Source organism: Phytophthora infestans, genomic scaffold (assembly GCF_000142945.1).
Source record: "Phytophthora infestans T30-4 supercont1.12 genomic scaffold, whole genome shotgun sequence".
NCBI classification, from domain to species: domain Eukaryota; phylum Oomycota; class Peronosporomycetes; order Peronosporales; family Peronosporaceae; genus Phytophthora; species Phytophthora infestans.
The window spans coordinates 717,468-735,629 of record NW_003303747.1 but is presented as its reverse complement, the minus strand read 5'-3'; the positions used below and the strand labels follow the sequence as shown (position 1 = coordinate 735,629).

Below are 18,162 nucleotides of genomic sequence, written 5' to 3'. Positions count from 1 at the left end.
TAGCATTTTTATTATTCTGTGAATTTAGAAGATCTAGACTTTACGCTGTTCCCATTCTAGATAAGTGATGGGTGAAGGACAGTCTGAATTAGGGAGATCACTTTGAAGTAGGAGATCTCAAATACGGTGCCGTCCTAAAATCCCCCTTAAATTCCCTTAAACAGCTTTGTTTTTTTTCTCGCAAGACAGTCTCGTCGCTGATACTTTTTCATTTATAAATACTCTGAAGGATTTTGTCTGCGTTACTTGGTTTCACGCTCCAGCGGATTCTCCTTAAAGTTGCCGAGCCACCATTGCTCCTGCTTCTTCGGGCACGCGTAGTTCGTCATGGCGTGAGGACCTACCTGCGAGCGGCACATCGGGCAATGGTACTGGAACAGTAGCCACTCAAAGATACACTCTCGGTGGAACGAGTGCTTGCACGGGAGCGTCACAAGACCGTGCGGACCATCGGCGTGGACGTGGTCCTCCACGTCCTCCAGACAGATCATGCACTGCGGGTTCTCTACCGTGACGGTGGCACCCTTCTCCTCCGCCTCCAGCTCCATCTGAGCCAGGTTCGGTGTCGTGGCAGACTTCTTCATCGAGTTCATCTTTTTCATGCCCAGACTGGCGTGCTCCAGCGACGACAGACCCGTGTGACTAACAGACTTCTTCATGCCGCCCTGGTGGTTGTCCACGTACACCTGCAGCAGTGAGCGCTTGTCCGCGTCATCCTCGATGCCTAGGAACTCGAATACGGCCGGAGGCAGATGCTGACGCGCGTGGAAGCACTTCATCGTGCTGCCCGGAAGCAGCACCGATCGCAGCAAGTGGACCAGCACGTTCTTGAACTTAGTCTTGCGGTCCTCCACCATGAACGACCACGTCGACATGATGCCGGCCTTCTTTGGAAAGCACGCCTCGATGAGATCACGCAGAGATTGGCATGAACCCTGGCATTTCTCGTCTTGGCACGTCCACACTTCCTCCACCTGGTTGCGGAACGCCAGGAACTCCGAGTATCGGTACGACGCGTACCACCTGTTCTGCGTCGATACGCTCGACGTTGTGAAGTTATATACGGCGTAACCCTCCTCCTTCTTGGTCGCGCTCACGTCCAGGTGCAGCGGCAGCTCACTGCCCGCACAGTGACGGAGTTCCTTCATTGTGTACATCTTCGAGTTCGGTCGCTTCGGCGCCTGCGGTGCCGGCTTCTCGTGCGGCTGCGGTACGAAGTATCCGTTCATGATGGTTGCTTGGTGCGTGGTAAGTGTTGATCTGACCAACAGATGGTAAATTGCAGAATGAAAAGACATATAATAGCACTCTTTCCGAAACTTAAAAAAAGCGACTCTGGCGGGACACTCCTCGCCCTGTCCACACACAGATTCGTCTCCGAGCAAGCAAGACAGCGACACTGTGTCGCTTGGCCAGTCGACCCCCAAAACATGAGACAGGAGCAGATCGTCATGATCTGCAGTGCAGATTTCGCAAACTAAGCACCAAAGCAGTGACGCGCCGTCTACCTGGCGTCCGCCAATCATTCCGAAAAATGGCAAGTGTTGCGTCTAGTGATTGGATCCTCCTGGTGCGTCACGCCAGATTCGCAATACAGTATACACCCTTGGGATGCGATATCAAGTCGGTTGGACTTCGCTTTTCGCAAAGTGCCTGATGTGTTTTCGAGGCTTTGAGAACGGCAAGCGAGCTCTTCAGGGCAACCCAGTGGATGAAGTAGCACCTGCGGGTGATATTTGGCTTACACAACTCTTTAAGGCCATGCATACGGCGCAAGGCGTGTTGGATGGCGCGCATACATGCATTTGAGCAGCGTCGCGCACACCAGATCGAATACCGGCACTCCCGACATGTCAAGTCCATGTATTATTTAATACTAATAGTGACTGGGCGTCGAGCGATCCGAACCCAACTCCTGGTGCACACGATAATGTCCTGATCTCAAACTGGCGTTCGAGCGGTTCTCCACTGCAGCAGATTTTTCATGGCATCATGCGGGGCTGGCGCTGCGATGAGGATGCCAATGATTCTAGAGCGGGTGGCATCCCAAGCCTGAGCTTCGTGTTTTGAATGGAATGTCGGAGCGCTTATCAAAAATGCTGAAACACAAGTACCGTAAATCGTTTCGATCGTCACACAGTAATCAAAACTGAAGTTGGCCCTGGCTATGGTGAAGATCAAATTTTGTCAACTGAAGTACATGTATCAAATCGAAGTATGTAGTACTACTGTACTTCTATCAGTAGTACATGTAAGTTACTGTGCACTCAAGCAAAGAGACCAGGTGCTATTAATAGAAATTTGAATAATAACCGGACAACAGATATTTCATCACTACTTTATTTGGCTATTAAGATGCAGCATTAATACTTTGTGGCTCAATTCAATGTATCATCTTTGAAGTTTCCAAGCCACCACTGCACTTGGTTCTTCGGGCGGCAGTAGTTAGTCACAGCAGAAGGGCCCACCTCGGCTCGGCACACGGGGCAATGGAACTGAAAAAGCAGCCACTCGAAAATACACTGGCGATGGAATGCATGTTTGCATTGGAGAACGATAGGAGAGTTACCATTCAGACCACTTTGGTGGGGGATATCCAAGTCTACGTCCTCCAGACATATCATACATTGCTCCACATTGCACGAGTCACCCGAAGTCGTGGTCATAGCCAGTGACGACAAGTTCGGTGTGGTTGAAGACTTCTTCATGGAGCTCTGGTGTTCCAGCATTGACAAATCGGTGGTAGTTGCTGACTTCTTGATACCGGGAGGGTGGCTGTCCACAAAAACTTGCAGAAGCGAGCGCTTATCGGCATCATGCTTAACGCCAAGGAACTCAAATATATTGGTAGGGAGCTTCTGACGCGCATGGAAACACTTCATCGCACTGCCTGGGAGCAGCACGCAGCGGAGCAAGTGCACCAAAACATTTTCCAGCTTTGCTTTGCGGTGATTCACTGCCCCGAACCAAGTCGACAGAATCGGGGGGCGTTTCTTGGGAAAGAAGGCAGCCATGACATCACGAATGGCTTGGCACGAGCCACAGCAGTCTTTGTCCTCGCATGTCCACAGCTCCTCCACCTTGTTGCGGAAGGCAAGGAACTCCGAATACCGGTAAGAGACACCCCACGCATTTTTGGTAGTCGCACTCGAAATGGTGCAATTGTACACTACGTAGTCGTCTTTCTTGGTGGCTGACGACACACTCACACGGAGCGGCAGGTCTTGATGAACGCAGTCTGCCAGTGTCTTCAGGGTGTAGTTTTTGCAGTTGCCGCGTTTCTCGAACTCCGCGATCTGCGGGTCCTGCTGTTGACCAGTGGAGTTTGGTTCTGGAACGAAATAGCTGTTCATTGCTATTGTCCAGCAAACGGCAAATTTTAAAGTGAACGATTGTGGCGGATGTCAGCTCGATTGCTGGACCGGATTTCACCAAAGCGGCGCAGCCTGTCGTCTTTAGCTACACATTTACCAAAGCTGCAATAATTAGCATGCCTACCGGTAACAGCGCAACAGCCGCAAAGTTCAAAGATTCCCAATTGCAAAACAAACCGCATCTGGCTGGTCGACGCGAGCACATCGTGTTTCTGCAGTCCTGAAGAAAAAAAAATCATGTGACGCGCACGCTTCAGCCAATATTAGCGAGCGAATACATGCCTAAGTCATGGAGGCTTTGGTGCTTGGTGAACAGGCGTGTGGTCCCGCACCGCCGCTTCCGTGTAAAGCAGGTTCAGCTCATAAAGGTAGGGTTAATGACGTGTACTTGCGCGCCAATGGAATCCAGTGTTGCAAGTGCTTTCCTCCGCCCATTGGTAAATTACGGTCGACGCGCCATGCAGCCCTTTCTACACGTGAGCAGGACGCGCTTGACTGTCTCATGTGGCTCGCCAGACTGGGCTGCACTTGTTGCCTGGTCACATGAGTCGATGTGACGGCCGACCACAGCATGATGTCAAGATTCTCGAGCACACACGTGTGCTCGAGAATCTGCCACAACGTGGCATCATGGTGAGCTGCATTCACAGCTCTTGAGGAAAAATAAAAGTGGGATCGATTTAACGGGCAAAAACACACACGCCGCAGCAGACCGGAGCAAAAAATCGAGGCTGTCACTTTTCAATCACGATTTTTTTCTTTGGTCTTGTACTACGTGTACAGTACAGTACTAAGCTCGGCTAGACATCAGCGCTTGCATACCGATTCATCGACTCATCGATTCATCGATTGCCGTGCGTGACATGGAGCTTCTGTACCAGCCTGTCGTGCTCTGCGAAGCTCGAACGCGGCATGCCGTGATGGGCTGATTAATAATTTCTGAAGTTGTCCCGACTTTGCTTGTATGTCGCTTTTGGCTCGAAGTTTCTGTCTGGCAGACCGACAGTGTCTGCACTGCAAATATAGTATTGTACGTGTATTACATGTAGACCGTCTACCAAACAATCCCTGTCGACCGCAACAATGCGGAAGAAGACTACTACAGTACGTTGGAAGGGATATGGAAAGCTGACGCCAGCCATTGCCAAGCAGCTATTGAGCGCATCGCGTGCGTGAAATGGCATGAGCCGCATGATGCGGCACTAGCAGATGCTGGAGATACGCCAGCCCGCCACGATCCAGGTGATTGTTGCTGGTACTACTGTGTACTACTACGTAGAACTACATCGATTGCTGGAGGGTCATGCAGCAAATGCGCGGACAATGTCGTTGGCGGTCACGTCGCATTAGACGTGCTACGAAACCAGATTTTGGTACAAGACCTGCCCACTGACGGCAGTATAATCTCCTGTGTTGCGCGAACGTTTCCCAGCGATCCCTGGTTTATACCTACTGCAGTCTGTCGTTCCTTTTTCTATCAACCTACGCACTCACCCAACACGGAGCTGTAGCAAATGGATCCTCCGTACAAGTTTCTCGTCAGTATTCGCCCTTCGTCATCTTTCCGTCTCCGGCTCACACCCTCTTGAGTGCTTGGAGTTGCTGTGCTGTGTCTTTGCAACGTTTCCAGCGGAACAATACCTCCTCGAACTGGCTCAGCTGTCTAGCACAGAACGATGCCGACCTTGTTGCCTTCCATCCGCGGGCAGCGCCAGTTGTACAGATAGTACATGAGGTCACCATCTCCAGGGCCAAACTTGAGCTCCTTGAGGAACTCCATGTTGTCCATGAGGCTGAGCGCATTGAAGACGTCGAAGTCCTCCTTCCTGGCCATGATCAGCGTGTCGTTCATGAGCTCCGTGAGCGGCACCGACGTGGCCACGTTGTAAAACGAGTACGCCGCGTTAAGCTTGTTGTGCTTGTCGTGACCAATGACAGTCGACGGCAGGTGGTAGAAGCTTGTAAAGTCCGTGATCTTGTGGGTCTCGGGGTTCTCCACCACGTACGCGTTGATCACGCCTTGGCGAGGCAACATCCAGTGGGCCACGTCATTCTGGTCGTACTGCTGGACAAGATCGAACTTAGCCAGATACGTCTTGAGCAGCGCCGTGACCTGAGCCACATCCTTCTTCTGCATGGGTCGGAAACCAGGCACCGACGTGGTCTCTGGCAGTTTGAACATCTTGATGGTGCGCGTCATGGTCATCCTGGGCGCCAGTCTCGAGAAACCAACTTCAATGAGTTTCTTGGGGTTGAGCGAGCGGTGGAAGTAGCGACATTGAGCCACAGGCATGGGCAGCACCACTCCAGCCGTATACACAGCCTGCCATATGTCTCGGAGGTTGACACGACGCGTGATCTCCTTGATGAGCACAGGCGCGAGTCTCTTGGTACGCAGTTTCTTGTGCACACAGAGGAAATTAATCTCGGCCATAGCCATCGTCTCCTTATACACACGCGTCTTGACGGGGATGCCACTGATAAAGGCCATGAGTTTGTTGGTCTTTTGGTTGCGCACACCCACGTGCCAGTCCTTGTGGAAGCCAGGAGGGGTGAGAGCCCACATGAGGAAGTCAATGGAGTAGTCAAAGCGAAACATGTTGTCGTCGTCCTCGACGTAGTTGTGTGTGAGCAGGTCGTAGACCTCCTGGGCCTCGTTCTGCTGGGTCAGATCGATCTCGCTCCACACGAAACCCGGAGGCATATTGAACGGCTCCTGGCGCACATCGCTTACGCTCTTGGGGGGATCGATAGCCCCGTGTTCACGAGGGAACTCGTCCAAGGCCGGCACGGGCTGCGTCTTCCAGAACTTGAAATCCTTCTCCGCCGCCAAGGCGTTGCGGTCAGGTGGCGCCTGCTGCGACGTTGCCAGGTTCAGCTGCTTCAGTACTTGCAGGAACTCCTCCTGCTCTTCGACCGTCACCAGCTCCAGCTTGTCGTCGGGGTTGCCACCCGCGGGTGGGGGAGAGCTGCTCATGTTTGATGCGGATCTTGCTGTGGACGGCGGGAACTGGGATCAAAAATGGTCAATTTGGTCGGACTAAATGCTAGCTGTCAAACCGCCGAGCCAATTTGCTGTAATCCCTTTTTGGTCCGACCAAAAGTAGATAATCGAGTGGGCCCTTCGCTGGGTACACTTCCACCATGAATCAGGACGCGGAACAGGAAGACTTTGTGCGCTTATTGAAGCAGCTGAATCTCGTCCAGTCCGTGGAGCAGGCCCAGCAATTGGAGAAGGAGCATCGCTTTTGGGACACGCAGCCAGTACCCACGCTGCAGGACCAAAACGGTGGAGATAGTCCCGACTGTCCTCGTGGACCCATCGATGTTCCCCAAAAGACACCCGACCAAGTCCGACAGGAGCCGTACCACATGCCTTCAGGTTTCACTTGGTCCATCCTCGACGTGATGGACCCTTCTCAGGCCAAGGAACTGTACGAGTTGCTCTCCAACAACTACGTGGAGGACACTGACAGCACCTTCCGCTTCGACTACTCCGTCGACTTCTTACAGTGGGCTCTCACCCCTCCCGGCTACCATAAAGACTGGCACATTGGGGTACGCAGTACACACAACAACCAGCTCATGGCCTTCATCGCGGGCATTCCGGCTCAACTTCGGGTCTACCACGAGACTTTGAAGATGGCAGAGATCAATTTCCTGTGCGTCCACAAGAGGCTAAGAGATCGACGCTTGGCTCCTGTGCTGATCAAGGAAGTGACACGGAGAGTGAACCTCCTTGATATCTGGCAAGCAGTGTATACGGCTGGAGTGGTCTTGCCCATGCCGGTGACGCAGTGTCGGTATTTCCATCGGTCTTTGAACCCAAAGAAACTGATCGAAGTGGGGTTTTCTCCTCTCCCTCCTAGGATGACACTGGCACAGACGATCAAGACGCTGAAGCTGCCTACGCGCACATCGACACTCGGTTTTAGAGCAATGGAGCGGACCGATGTACCTGCAGTCAGGCGGTTGCTGAGGGATTACCTGGCCAAGTTCCATCTCGCAGCGGAGTTCAGTGAAGAGGAGGTGGCGCATTGGATGGTGCCGCGTGTTGGAGTCGTGAACGCCTACGTGGTGGAAGATCCAACAACTCAAGAAGTTACAGACGTATGCAGTTTTTACCACTTGCCGTCGACGATCATTGGCAATGACAACCACAAGAAACTCAGTGCCGTCTACTCGTTCTACAATGTGGCCAGGTCGGTGACGCTCGCACAATTGATGCAGGACGCACTGGTTATGGCGAAGAGGGAGAATGCAGATGTGTTCAATGCGCTCGACGTCATGGAGAATGTCGACATGCTACAACCGCTCAAGTTCGGACCTGGTAGTGGCGAGCTGCAGTATTACCTGTTCAATTGGCGCTGCCCGCGGATGTCTAGCGATCGTGTGGGCGTCGTGCTGTGCTAGATAAGCGGCAAGCCACCGACAGTCGAGTCTCCTGGGTCCATAGTGGAAGGAATTGTTACGATATGCTAAGTGCAAAGTGCCACTGATAATTCCGTCATCCTTGCTACAGTACTTTAAAGTACAGCACTTCGTCCTAAAGTCAGACAGCGTAAACTCATGCCAGAATTCGTCAGCAACTCACGTTTCCACCAGTGCAAGACTCGCCTCATTCTTCCGCAGGACTGCTGCAATCCGCTGGAACTCTCTGACCTCAAGGCGCTGGCGTTCAACACTTGCCGATACTCGCCACCCAGTTTTACCGTCACTTGCTCCAGTACGGGCAAATTCACGTGTCCGAACCCCACAATGAAGACCTTCAAGTCGTACTTGGCGTAATTCGAGCGAATGTCCCCGACTCGATATCACATGGATGGCCATTTGAGAAGAAAATGAGCACGGCCTTGAACTGCTCGAAATTGTTGCGTGACAAAACCTCGTTTGCCACTCGCAATCCCTCTCCAAAACACGTGCCACCTCTGGAATACGGGATCTTCAGCCCTACAATCTCCTTCAAAGGTCTCGCCTCGCAGTGGATGTGGCTGGGGTTATCAAAGCTAAGAAATTCGTCCTTACGCCGGTTGATGGTAAACTCATTACACGCGTACAGCAGGACCTCCCACGGTTGTCCATGCATAGACCCAGAGTTATCCAATACAAAAATGCTGTGAGATTTCCATGAATCGACAGCGTGGACGCACTTAAACTTGTGTCCATCAACATAGCATCAACCTCGGGTTTCAATTCTGGTAAATGCCACGCGCCTAGCAAAAAGTACAAAGCCGAATTGTCAGGTTCGTCGTGTTTTGGTGCATCGCACTGGAATGGGCATTTGGAGAAGAGAATTCGCTCGTCGTCAGTGCACGGATCTTCCCAGCCTATCGTTGTCCAGAATTCAGTGTGCAGCAACTCCTCCATCGCCTTTTCTGGAGGTGGGTACAGCTCCTCCTCGCAATGGCGGCGGTGATCTTTACTTGCGTCGCCAGTGTACACACAGTTCTCACGACCTTTGCCTTCACACGGCAAATAGTGGAGATGCCCGCGACCCATTTTGGCGCAAAACAAATTACAACATTTCAGCAATCCCTTGCTCACCAACTTGATACTTCGAAGTACTTTTGATCCTCGATATCGATATCGTTATCCTTAGCTATGAAGTAAGTCTGCCGCATGTTGCAATGAGAGGTGGCATGTAAGCCCATGTGTCCAAAATGCATGTTACAGTAATAGGCACAGCACGGGCATCGTACATCACAGAAGTGGATCACTTGCCCTTCGCCACGTCTCCACATCGCAGTCGTGTCATTAATACATGTAGAGCTATCTGACTGAGTGTCACTTACTAGCTCGCTTGCCTGCTCAGTACTAGCAATACACGAATGGGTAAGCCCTCCATACAGCTTGGCAGGACCCGCGTGCTTTGCTTCTTGTATCCATTCATCTCCTGGTATACGTACTCGAAGGATCCACGTGCACCTGGATCCGTCCGAGCCGATTTTTTCCTTTTGCTCGCAAATGCCATCCACTTGGCACATATCAGGACACGCGTGACTCCCGAGACACATGTGCGTGGCAGCTGCATCATCCACCGAGTCTTCACTCAGATCTGGTGTAATGGAAACTCCGTTTTCCTCTGCGAACATGCGCGACTCGTTCAGTTGACCATGGAAATGGTCCTTTTCACCGCAAATATTCTTGCATCCTCTCATAAAGCACTGGCGGAGACACTGCACTTCAACACATTTGTGCACAGAGTGATCTCGCTGGATGTCCAGCAGCATTACACAATTCGTGGAACCGCAAATGTGGACTTGAACAGAGCAGCGGTGATCGCCCAAACGCTCTGCCACTTTTGAGCAGGTTTTGTCGCAGTTGGAAGAGCGAGTGGGTAAACACTTCTGACTGCATGTGTGCTCCCCTTTTCGCACTCGCATTTGCCTTCATGATCGGCGCTACGGGTGCACGGCCGAGCACTATCCAACTATGACTCACATTTATATTCTGCATACTCACAATATCCTCGGCACTTGTGGTCTGTGCTGCAGCTGTGTGCGATATCCATCGAGTGGGTAACGGAATGCATGCAGCCAAGCTGGCAGCTTGTACATTGGTGCTGGTAACGCAACAACAAGAGCACCATCGTTGCTCCATCTTGGAGCGTACCTCGCACAAGCGACCATCGAGCACTCCACGAAGCCAGCGTTCAGTCTGCGACGACGCAAAACGAAAGCTACGAAGTCATCAAAGCACTTTTGGTCCTCCGTCGTTAGTCTGGATCTGCCAAATTCAAAAGCGTTAGAAAAACATGAAAAAGTGCCGCCAGAGTCTTTAGAATCTTCTTCCAGCTCTTCGGCTCAACCAACAACCGAGCGATGATACCGCATTACACTGGTTGCGTGTGCTCTTTCACGTGTTTGAGAAGTTCCCTTCGTCATGCAATGTGTAAGAAAATCTCGATTCTGGACTGGACCAGCATGGACAAAAGTAGCCAAAATTTGGTGATCACGGATGTGAAACAAAAGCTGCCCGGTATTCTCCGTACAGGATGCCACGTACCGCAGTCTCTTGTTGCAGATGCGACCATTTCGGATGGTCGTAAAGATCCCGTGCTGCAAGTAGACACTCGTGACAAACTCTTGGTCTCGCTGACAGAAGTGTGTCAAGCATATCGCGGGTCTTAACAGTGTAATCCCGCTGGACCACATTGCAGACGATGCAATTGATTTCGGGCTTGACGTAACTGCGCTACAAGCCTTTTGTTCTTACCCAATCGCTGGATGCGATAGGCGTCGCTGTGGACTGTAGCGCTCATATTCGATGCGTAGATGGCGCCGTCACTCGGATTAGCTACGTAAAGCACTTCATCCACGCAGCCAACCGCTATGCGCCCTTCAATCGTTTTGCTGCCAATATCTGCAGACGGTAATTTGCGGTGGTCTTCACTGGAAATCGAGCCAACAAACAATCGCTTGTAGCCATTAGTTCCAGCTCGACCAAGCACGAGTTGAACTGGAGTGCTGTGCTTTGACGAACTACGAGTTCGTCTGCAAAGCACAGCAATCCTCCCGCCCACTCACTCTTACAGTACCACTGCTGCCATGCCATTCGCGTCTAGCCCGCATAATGATCTTTCTGTCAGCAAAATGTCCACGAACGATCTCAAACGAAAACTAGTATCCGAATCGAGACGTCGCATTCCCTCAAGGTGTGTGAGCGATGCGATTCATCAAATCGATACAGAAATACTGAACCAAGTTCGCCGTCAGTTGCTCCGTACGCGAAAGCCACTCGGCGATCCTCCGCTCGAATAGAACATAGCACGCACTCATGCGGAAATACATGCACTTCCAACAAGACAAGTTTCTGGAAATTGAAAAGTAGCCCTACCGTTTTACCTCCCTTTACAAGAGCTGCAACGATCTGACAGCCTCTAATTTTAGAAGCTGGCAGTCCGGTTCAAATTCCATAATTCCTAAAGGTGTCATTTTCGTGTTATTCAGCCTTTTCGACTTGTTCACTCCACTTAATATTTACTGCAAGAGCAATCGGCGTTGACTCTCAAAGCACTGATCTTTGCTTCCAGCTGCCGGCCACTTGAGTCCACCAAGTACACTCGAAGTCTTTCAAACGCCTCGTTCGTCGCTTTATCAGTTCTCAGTTGCATCTGGGCTACCCGATCGGTTGTCAACTGATCAAGTCTTTTGATGTCATGAAGCTTGTTCACAGCCTTCTCGACCGCATCCACCCAGTGTCGCTGCAATCTGGTCTGGCGAGTATCCATTTCTTGTCGAAATCTGATACACTGTAAGCGATCGTCAACGCCCCACATTCGTCGGATGACACCTCGTGCACCTCTCGTTGCACCTTCCCACCACCACCCATCGTGGTTTCTTCTGTCGATTTCATCAAGTGGGACCCCATTCATGATCTCGTCCAGTATAGCATCAAAACGAGAGCTGTTGTCAGTGTAGGCATTGTCAAGAGCACTCATATTGGCTTGCATCCGTTGGGGTATGAGAAGAGCTGTGGCCGTTTGCTCGTCTAATTCGTTAAGCACGTCGTGCTCATACAAGCGTCTTTCATATCGTGTTTTAACCTTCTCCATCCGCCCAGCGTTAGAGCATCCCGAACCATTTCATCGTAACCGTTTTTAGTCATCTCGAAAATGTCTCCAGCAATGCGCACCTTTACTTTATCATTCTGTTCGCCGAATGTGCTGTACAAATTACGTCCGGGAAGTGATCGAACTTGTGGAGGAGAGAGACGCATATATTCTCCGGAAACACTCGACGTGGAAGCTCGAACGCGTATCGCTGGTGTTTTTCTCCGCTAAATCAGTAGACGACACCAACGACATCATGTCTGTGACCGTAACAACTCCGTTGTTGTTGGCTTTGCGTTTTCGACGGCTATAGCGGGGGAAACCCCACCAATAAACGCGACGTTCCTGATCGGATCGCGTCTCGGAACCAACGACTTCACGGGACTCAAGCAGCGAACACTTTCACTTTGCTCTTCTTGTCGCTGAACTCGGAGCGCAACTGAGCAAGAGCTCCACTGCATCGTTGTGGCGCTCGATGCAGCGTGGACTTCGCTCTGAACTCGGCGAAAGTCTTTCCGAGATAAGCAGCACGTAATGCTGGAGCTTAGCGATAACAAGAGGTGACGTATGCCGGTGTGTCGCGAATGATGTCTGGTTCGAAAAGACTGGTGCTGAGCCACGCAAACGCGACGAACTGCCGACGACCGTCGTGTTCCCCTTCCCGTTCAATGCAGTAAACGCCTTGGTCTTGCAACGAAAAATTACTCTCACACTCAAGACACACTCCAGAAGCCCATACGACCCAATTCAGCTTTCACCTCTAGCTGCTTGCCGAACAGAGAGCCAACATCAAGCTGTTCGTTGCTCTCTTGATCTTCTGTAGTGGTTACTCCACCCATACCTAGCAGCTTCTCACCCACAAATCGGGCAAAGTCTGCATCATATTTGCAGGGGTTGAGCATGCCGAACTCGAACTTGTGCATTAACGCTCTGTTGCCTTCGTCCGATACTGCCATGCCTCGCCAATGGCACACATCAACCTCGTCCACGACTGCTTTCATCACCCTCGCGTCATTCTGCACCTCGTGCATCAAGCGCAGAAGACGGAAGCACTTGTTCAGCACGATAACAGTGCGTCGAGCTTTTTACGGGTCCTCCCTCAATCGACCAAAGCAAGAGTGGGTGACTTTTAAATCCTTCAAGTACTCAACTGTCCGAATCCAGCAAATGTTAAGACAAACTGTAGATGGGCTGCGTAAAACAAATGGACGGGTCTCGAATAGTGCTTTATTCGGTCCCTACAAAATGTATGGTCATGCTACCGTTAACTCACATCCCTCACCTAGAAAGGAAAGATATGGCGTCTACAGCTCTTCGTGCTTCACGGCGTCGTCTGATGAAGCGGACATCGCAGCTTCGAAAGCTTCGAGTCCACCACTGGGCACCGAGAACGGGCTCGAGCCACCAATGAGCTTGTCAAGGAACTCCGAGATGTCGCTTTCATCGTTTGCTCCACTGAGAGCTGGTGGGAATTAGCACAGATAGAAAGAGAGATGAGTACAGCGCAGTGGACCATTGAAAGCTACGCGTACGTACCCGAGTATTTGACCTTGCGACCAGGCTTGACGACAATCACCTCCGCCGAAATCTCACCCACGAACTCAGTCAGAACATGGAAAGCCTGCGCGTCCGGTTTGCTCGACAAGAACGTAAACGGGTCACGACGGTACTTTTTGGCAAGCGAGCGAATCAACTCCGTATCCTCCCTGGCCACCACGACGCACATTTTCCCGCGTTTAGCAGCACACTCGCGAGCAGTTGCTGCGTCCAGCTCCTTCAGAGCAACCACGGGCTTCTTCTTGGCCACTTCAGGAGACGGGAACAACGGGACGTTGGGCAGCGATTCATCATTCTCCGCCGTCTCCGTGTTAGCCAGCGCGTCATCAATAAACTTCTTGGCCGCAGCTTCATTTAGCTTGCTCACATCCGACACGACGTACTTCTGACTAGCCGGGTAGACGTAGATGACCGTTGGAAGTTGATCCTCACTGAGGCCGAAATGGCTGGCGACCTTGTCATCCGACGCCGGCACGAACGCCAGCTGCACCGTAGGCTGTTTCTTCCTCTTCTTCGTCGTCCCCTCCATGAAAGACTTCGCCACATTGCCCAGCCATGCTGGCACCTTGGAGCTCTTCTTGCCCTTCTTTTTAGTGCCAAAGAAAATGGCTGACGGCAGGTCCTTGCTCAAGAAGGCGTGCACCTTGTCGTACTCCAGTGTGGCAACATTGCCACCACTCGCGCCGAGCTTCTTGGCTTCAGGCGAGTTCTTCACATACTGAACGATTTCTCTCGTAGTGCGCCCGCCACGATAGTCCTGCGGGCGTTTCTTCTTTGCGCCGAACTCCTTGATCGTCGGGTAGCCTTTAATCTGGTACTTGTGCGCCAACTGCTGATGCACCGTGGCGTCTACAGCTCCCAAACGTGCCTACAATAGGAGCCGACACAGTGCATAACCCCCGCGTTGTAAGGGTTACTCGTCAGTGCGCTCAGTCCTCTGAGGTCTACTGGAGTCTGAAGCTATGCGTACATGTTTCTTGAGCTTCTTGGCCGCAGCCTTGTACTGTGGCTCCAACTGTTTGCAGTGCCCGCACCTGCATGAATTAGCACACAACGGTTAGTGCATTATAGCCTTTAGTGTTAACGCAGGAGCATTGTGAGCATCCCACCAAGGAGCGTAAAATTCGACGAGCCAGTAGTCGGGACTCTGCAGCACCTCCTTCTCAAAGTTCTTGTCCGTAAGGATCGTCACGGAGTCTCTCGGCCCATAATCGGCCAGCACGCAGGCGGTCAGTGCACTCAGCAACAACAGCGCCAAGCGAACACGTGGAAACATCCCGTCAATTCGGCGAAATGGCATTATGGCAGATACGCTTTTTGTACCAACATGTAGGTACATGGATTGCAACCCCAAAACCATGCAAACATATTTTAGTCAATCAAAATCGAATATTCGCCCTCAAGTCTTTACACTGCAAAACAGGTTGTATTTTATTTTAGCTAATCAAAAGCGACTTTCTTACTTAAATAATATTAGCCACTCATGTGATATTAGGAAGGCACGCCAAGCCGCTGCTAATGATTTGCTCAAGAAATTTGAAGGCACCATGTACTATTTTATTTACAAATTTATTTTACTAAACAGCTTCGGCAGTAGCTGTACGAGCTGCAGGGAAAGCCTCTTCCTCCACAACCCGAACGAAAAGGGCTACGAAAGCACCTAATATAGGTGCTAAGTGGTTAATTAGCTCTCACGCTTTTCACAGTATGTCTATCGAGCAGCACTTACTGTGCTGTAGAATGACTGACGTTACTTTCTCTAAGATGGAGGACATAGAATCGTTATCGAAGCTATGGCTCAGGAACGTCTACCTGCTAGTACACCCTGACAAAGGGTCATTATGTACCGTTGGAGCTGCGTGCAGGGTCGGGTGAGATCCAGATTCGGGAGACAGGCAAAACAATGAGTGTGTACAAAGAAAAAAATGTTTGCAGCAGATACTCACACTCTTTTTGGAGAGCGGATACATTTGCAAGATATCGGGACTTCATTAAGACAGGATACCAGTAATAGGCCAGAGAAAAAAAAACTTCGCGCTGTAAGTATCTTGAAAGTGGACAATAGAGAATATTGGAGCATCATACAGCTTTTCATTCCTTTGTCCGTTTTAAAAGGACGCACATTTGGTGTGTACACAGGGACAGGGAAAGTTTTCATCTTGCCAGCTGAAGCATGTACAGGTGGATGCAGGCAGGTCGACTACTCGAAGTGGATGTACACATCCAGGGATCTTGAGTAGGCCAAAGTGTTGTAGTCTGTAAGACCCTTCATGTATGCTGAGAACTCGCACATCCGTACGGTGACTGTGCGGTCTTCTCGATGATTTAGCTTTTTTGTAGCTAACTCTGACCCCCCCCCCACACACACACTTGCTGACGCTTTCAGATACTAGCTTGGCCAGCTTGACGATATACAAATGGAATCCGTCCAGCGGCTTGGTGCTTCCTAGCTCCTGTCCCATCCAACTATTTGCCTGCTTCGGCAAATTTGAAGTTATCTCGTTAAATGTCGGCAAACCAAACGTTTCGTTAAAGCTGTACTTGGTCTTTTCAATATCGCCAAGATAAGCTGCTGCGGTTGAGTGATCTACAGCCAATTCACTCCGAAATAATTTGTAGTCTTGCTCACAGTCGCTGCGTGTCATACCACAGATCTACACGCGGTCTTCTGTAAAAAGCTTGCCGCGTCCTCGCTGGGTGTTATCCATTATGTGGCATAAGCAGAACCTGTGTCCTGCGTGAGGGAAGACTTGGGCAATTGTGGGAACCAAACCCTTCTGCCGGTCTGACAAATTTGTGATTTTCTCCATGGATATCGCCTCTTTTAACGGCTTACAGAAACCAAGTCTAGTTGAAGTGATCCTCATATGGAACAAGTGCAAGTCCAATGGGGACAATGTGTTTGTAGTAGTCATTCACAATCGCGACCTATTAATAGTAGACTCATTGCTCGCCCATCTCCTCTTTATGATGCACGCCGTCAAAACCGATGAGCGGCCTGCATCTTTGAGAGATGTGAATACCAACATTTTGGATAAAGCACGCTAAATCAAATGTACGTCCGTTTGCAGTTGTTTTGAAGCGCCAGACGGACCCGGTTTTTTCTAAGTGCCATCAGTTTGAATTGAGCTTTAACTTCTGGTATATTTTGGTCAAGTCACCGTGTAATTTGTCGTCGATTTTCTGTTTAATGACGCTACGAAGCTCCCACACCGCGATTTCACATTTACAAAACGCTTGATGCCCCCTACTTATCGTACGCGTCGAACCATTGTGAGATGGAAGCATTTTGATCTCGACCATAGCTGTCAACTTAGATATCTGCTGCGCTTTATTACGTTTCAATTTGGCGCAACGAGTAATTTTGTCTTCGTACCCACGAGTTTTAGGTGATTATGGGCAATTTTTGCTTGGGTGATTTTACATCGTCCCTCTTTTCCATGTACAATCACGAAGAATGGGCAAGACAGGTCATCGAAGGAAGGCGACATCTGGTCGAAATATTGCATTCCATTGAGTTTCTTATATGCGATGTTTGCATTACCGAAGCTATTGTCTTTTACACTGGTCTGTTGAACAGAAATCTGGAGCCCACACATAATTGCTTGCACTTGTTTTGAGCTTCCTTTTAAGACGAGAGGACCAACTTTGCGATATTTTGTCTGTGCTCGTATGCGAGACCGTAGATAGAGCCGGAAGAGTCATGTGCCCCCACGAGCACAGCACCCCCAAGTTCACGCGCGGTTAGTTTGGCGGGTTCCGTGACCGAGGCTTAGCTATTTTCTGAATGCAATTGGAGAAATGAAAATTTGTACTCTTACTCCGAAAGATGATACAGCTTGCCGATGTGTCGCACACTGATTGGCTGGTACGAGATAACCTCCTTTGCAATAAGTACCTAACATATTTCTACTGTGCTCTGGAATTAAACCTCTTGGGGTACAGTCCAGTACTGTAGTTGTTTTACTGGTTTATGGTAATTTTTCGTGGAAGCTTCCAGTTTGTGCTCGGGACATCTCCCAGAAAGATGTTGCAGTGCAGCTTGCACAGACGCAGGAGGTGAAAAGCTGGCTAAAGGTAAGGGATATCGTGTGCGCACAGTAATAAAAGAAGAGAAATGGAAGCGGTTGCCCGACAAGAACCCGGAGCCGGCGCTGATGACACAGCAGGGGTCAGCTGCATTTTACCCGTCCACCAAACCTTGGACAAATTTTGGTAAAAAAAGGCAACCCTTCCCTTAACAAAACCCACAGTGACAATCGTATCATCTTCCGAATCGGCGCTTACCATACCTGATTTGGAGGGGCTTCGATGCTGCGATAGTTAGTAAGGTCGGGCGTAGATTTCGAATTTAGGCTCTATTTTTCGCGATCTGCAAGCCCTTGTCTCCATTTCGGCTGTTTAAAAAGGCTCTATTTCTTGCAGAATTGCTTGCAATTGTGGGCCTGCCACTGTACATTGAAATTTATTGTCAGAACCAGGATAACAGGTGAAGATTTTTTGAACCGGATGGTTATATTGCAAATATTATCGTAATTCGACGATTGTTAGAAAACTATGAACTTGCTAAAATTAACCTGTCAAAGGAGTATCTAAAGTATAAAGAACATACAATGGGCCACTTGCTCAGAGTTCTAATCAGCTACCGCTTCATTGTCATTGATTGTAACGGGGTACGTA

The 18,162-nt window shown here is 50.3% G+C and overlaps 6 protein-coding genes across 6 annotated transcripts; 1 reads left to right on the top strand and 5 right to left on the bottom strand.

Annotated features, from left to right (window-relative positions):
- Positions 1–242: 242 nt before the first annotated feature.
- On the bottom strand, positions 243–1,271 carry PITG_07848 (uncharacterized protein; the record flags this gene model as incomplete). Its single annotated transcript, XM_002904021.1, has 1 exon — positions 243–1,271. One exon carries the CDS (start codon positions 1,227–1,229, stop codon positions 243–245), a length of 987 nt encoding a protein of 328 aa, XP_002904067.1.
- A 1,048-nt stretch (positions 1,272–2,319) lies between these two features.
- Positions 2,320–3,366, bottom strand: PITG_07847 (uncharacterized protein; the record flags this gene model as incomplete). The annotated part of the gene is made up of 1 exon (XM_002904020.1): positions 2,320–3,366. The coding sequence occupies one exon, from the start codon at positions 3,351–3,353 to the stop codon at positions 2,379–2,381; it is 975 nt and encodes a 324-aa protein (XP_002904066.1).
- Positions 3,367–4,742: 1,376 nt separating this feature from the next.
- Positions 4,743–6,351, bottom strand: PITG_07846 (glycylpeptide N-tetradecanoyltransferase 2; the record flags this gene model as incomplete). The annotated part of the gene is made up of 1 exon (XM_002904019.1): positions 4,743–6,351. The coding sequence occupies one exon, from the start codon at positions 6,349–6,351 to the stop codon at positions 5,038–5,040; it is 1,314 nt and encodes a 437-aa protein (XP_002904065.1).
- A 167-nt stretch (positions 6,352–6,518) lies between these two features.
- PITG_07845 (glycylpeptide N-tetradecanoyltransferase 2) lies at positions 6,519–7,787 on the top strand (the record flags this gene model as incomplete). The annotated part of the gene is made up of 1 exon (XM_002904018.1): positions 6,519–7,787. The coding sequence occupies one exon, from the start codon at positions 6,519–6,521 to the stop codon at positions 7,785–7,787; it is 1,269 nt and encodes a 422-aa protein (XP_002904064.1).
- Positions 7,788–8,563: 776 nt separating this feature from the next.
- On the bottom strand, positions 8,564–9,604 carry PITG_07844 (uncharacterized protein; the record flags this gene model as incomplete). The annotated part of the gene is made up of 2 exons (XM_002904017.1): positions 8,564–8,587; positions 9,281–9,604. 2 exons carry the CDS (start codon positions 9,602–9,604, stop codon positions 8,564–8,566), a joined length of 348 nt encoding a protein of 115 aa, XP_002904063.1.
- A 3,526-nt stretch (positions 9,605–13,130) lies between these two features.
- Positions 13,131–14,787, bottom strand: PITG_07843 (protein disulfide-isomerase, putative; the record flags this gene model as incomplete). Its single annotated transcript, XM_002904016.1, has 4 exons — positions 13,131–13,387; positions 13,462–14,350; positions 14,453–14,516; positions 14,592–14,787. 4 exons carry the CDS (start codon positions 14,756–14,758, stop codon positions 13,230–13,232), a joined length of 1,278 nt encoding a protein of 425 aa, XP_002904062.1.
- Positions 14,788–18,162: the final 3,375 nt, after the last annotated feature.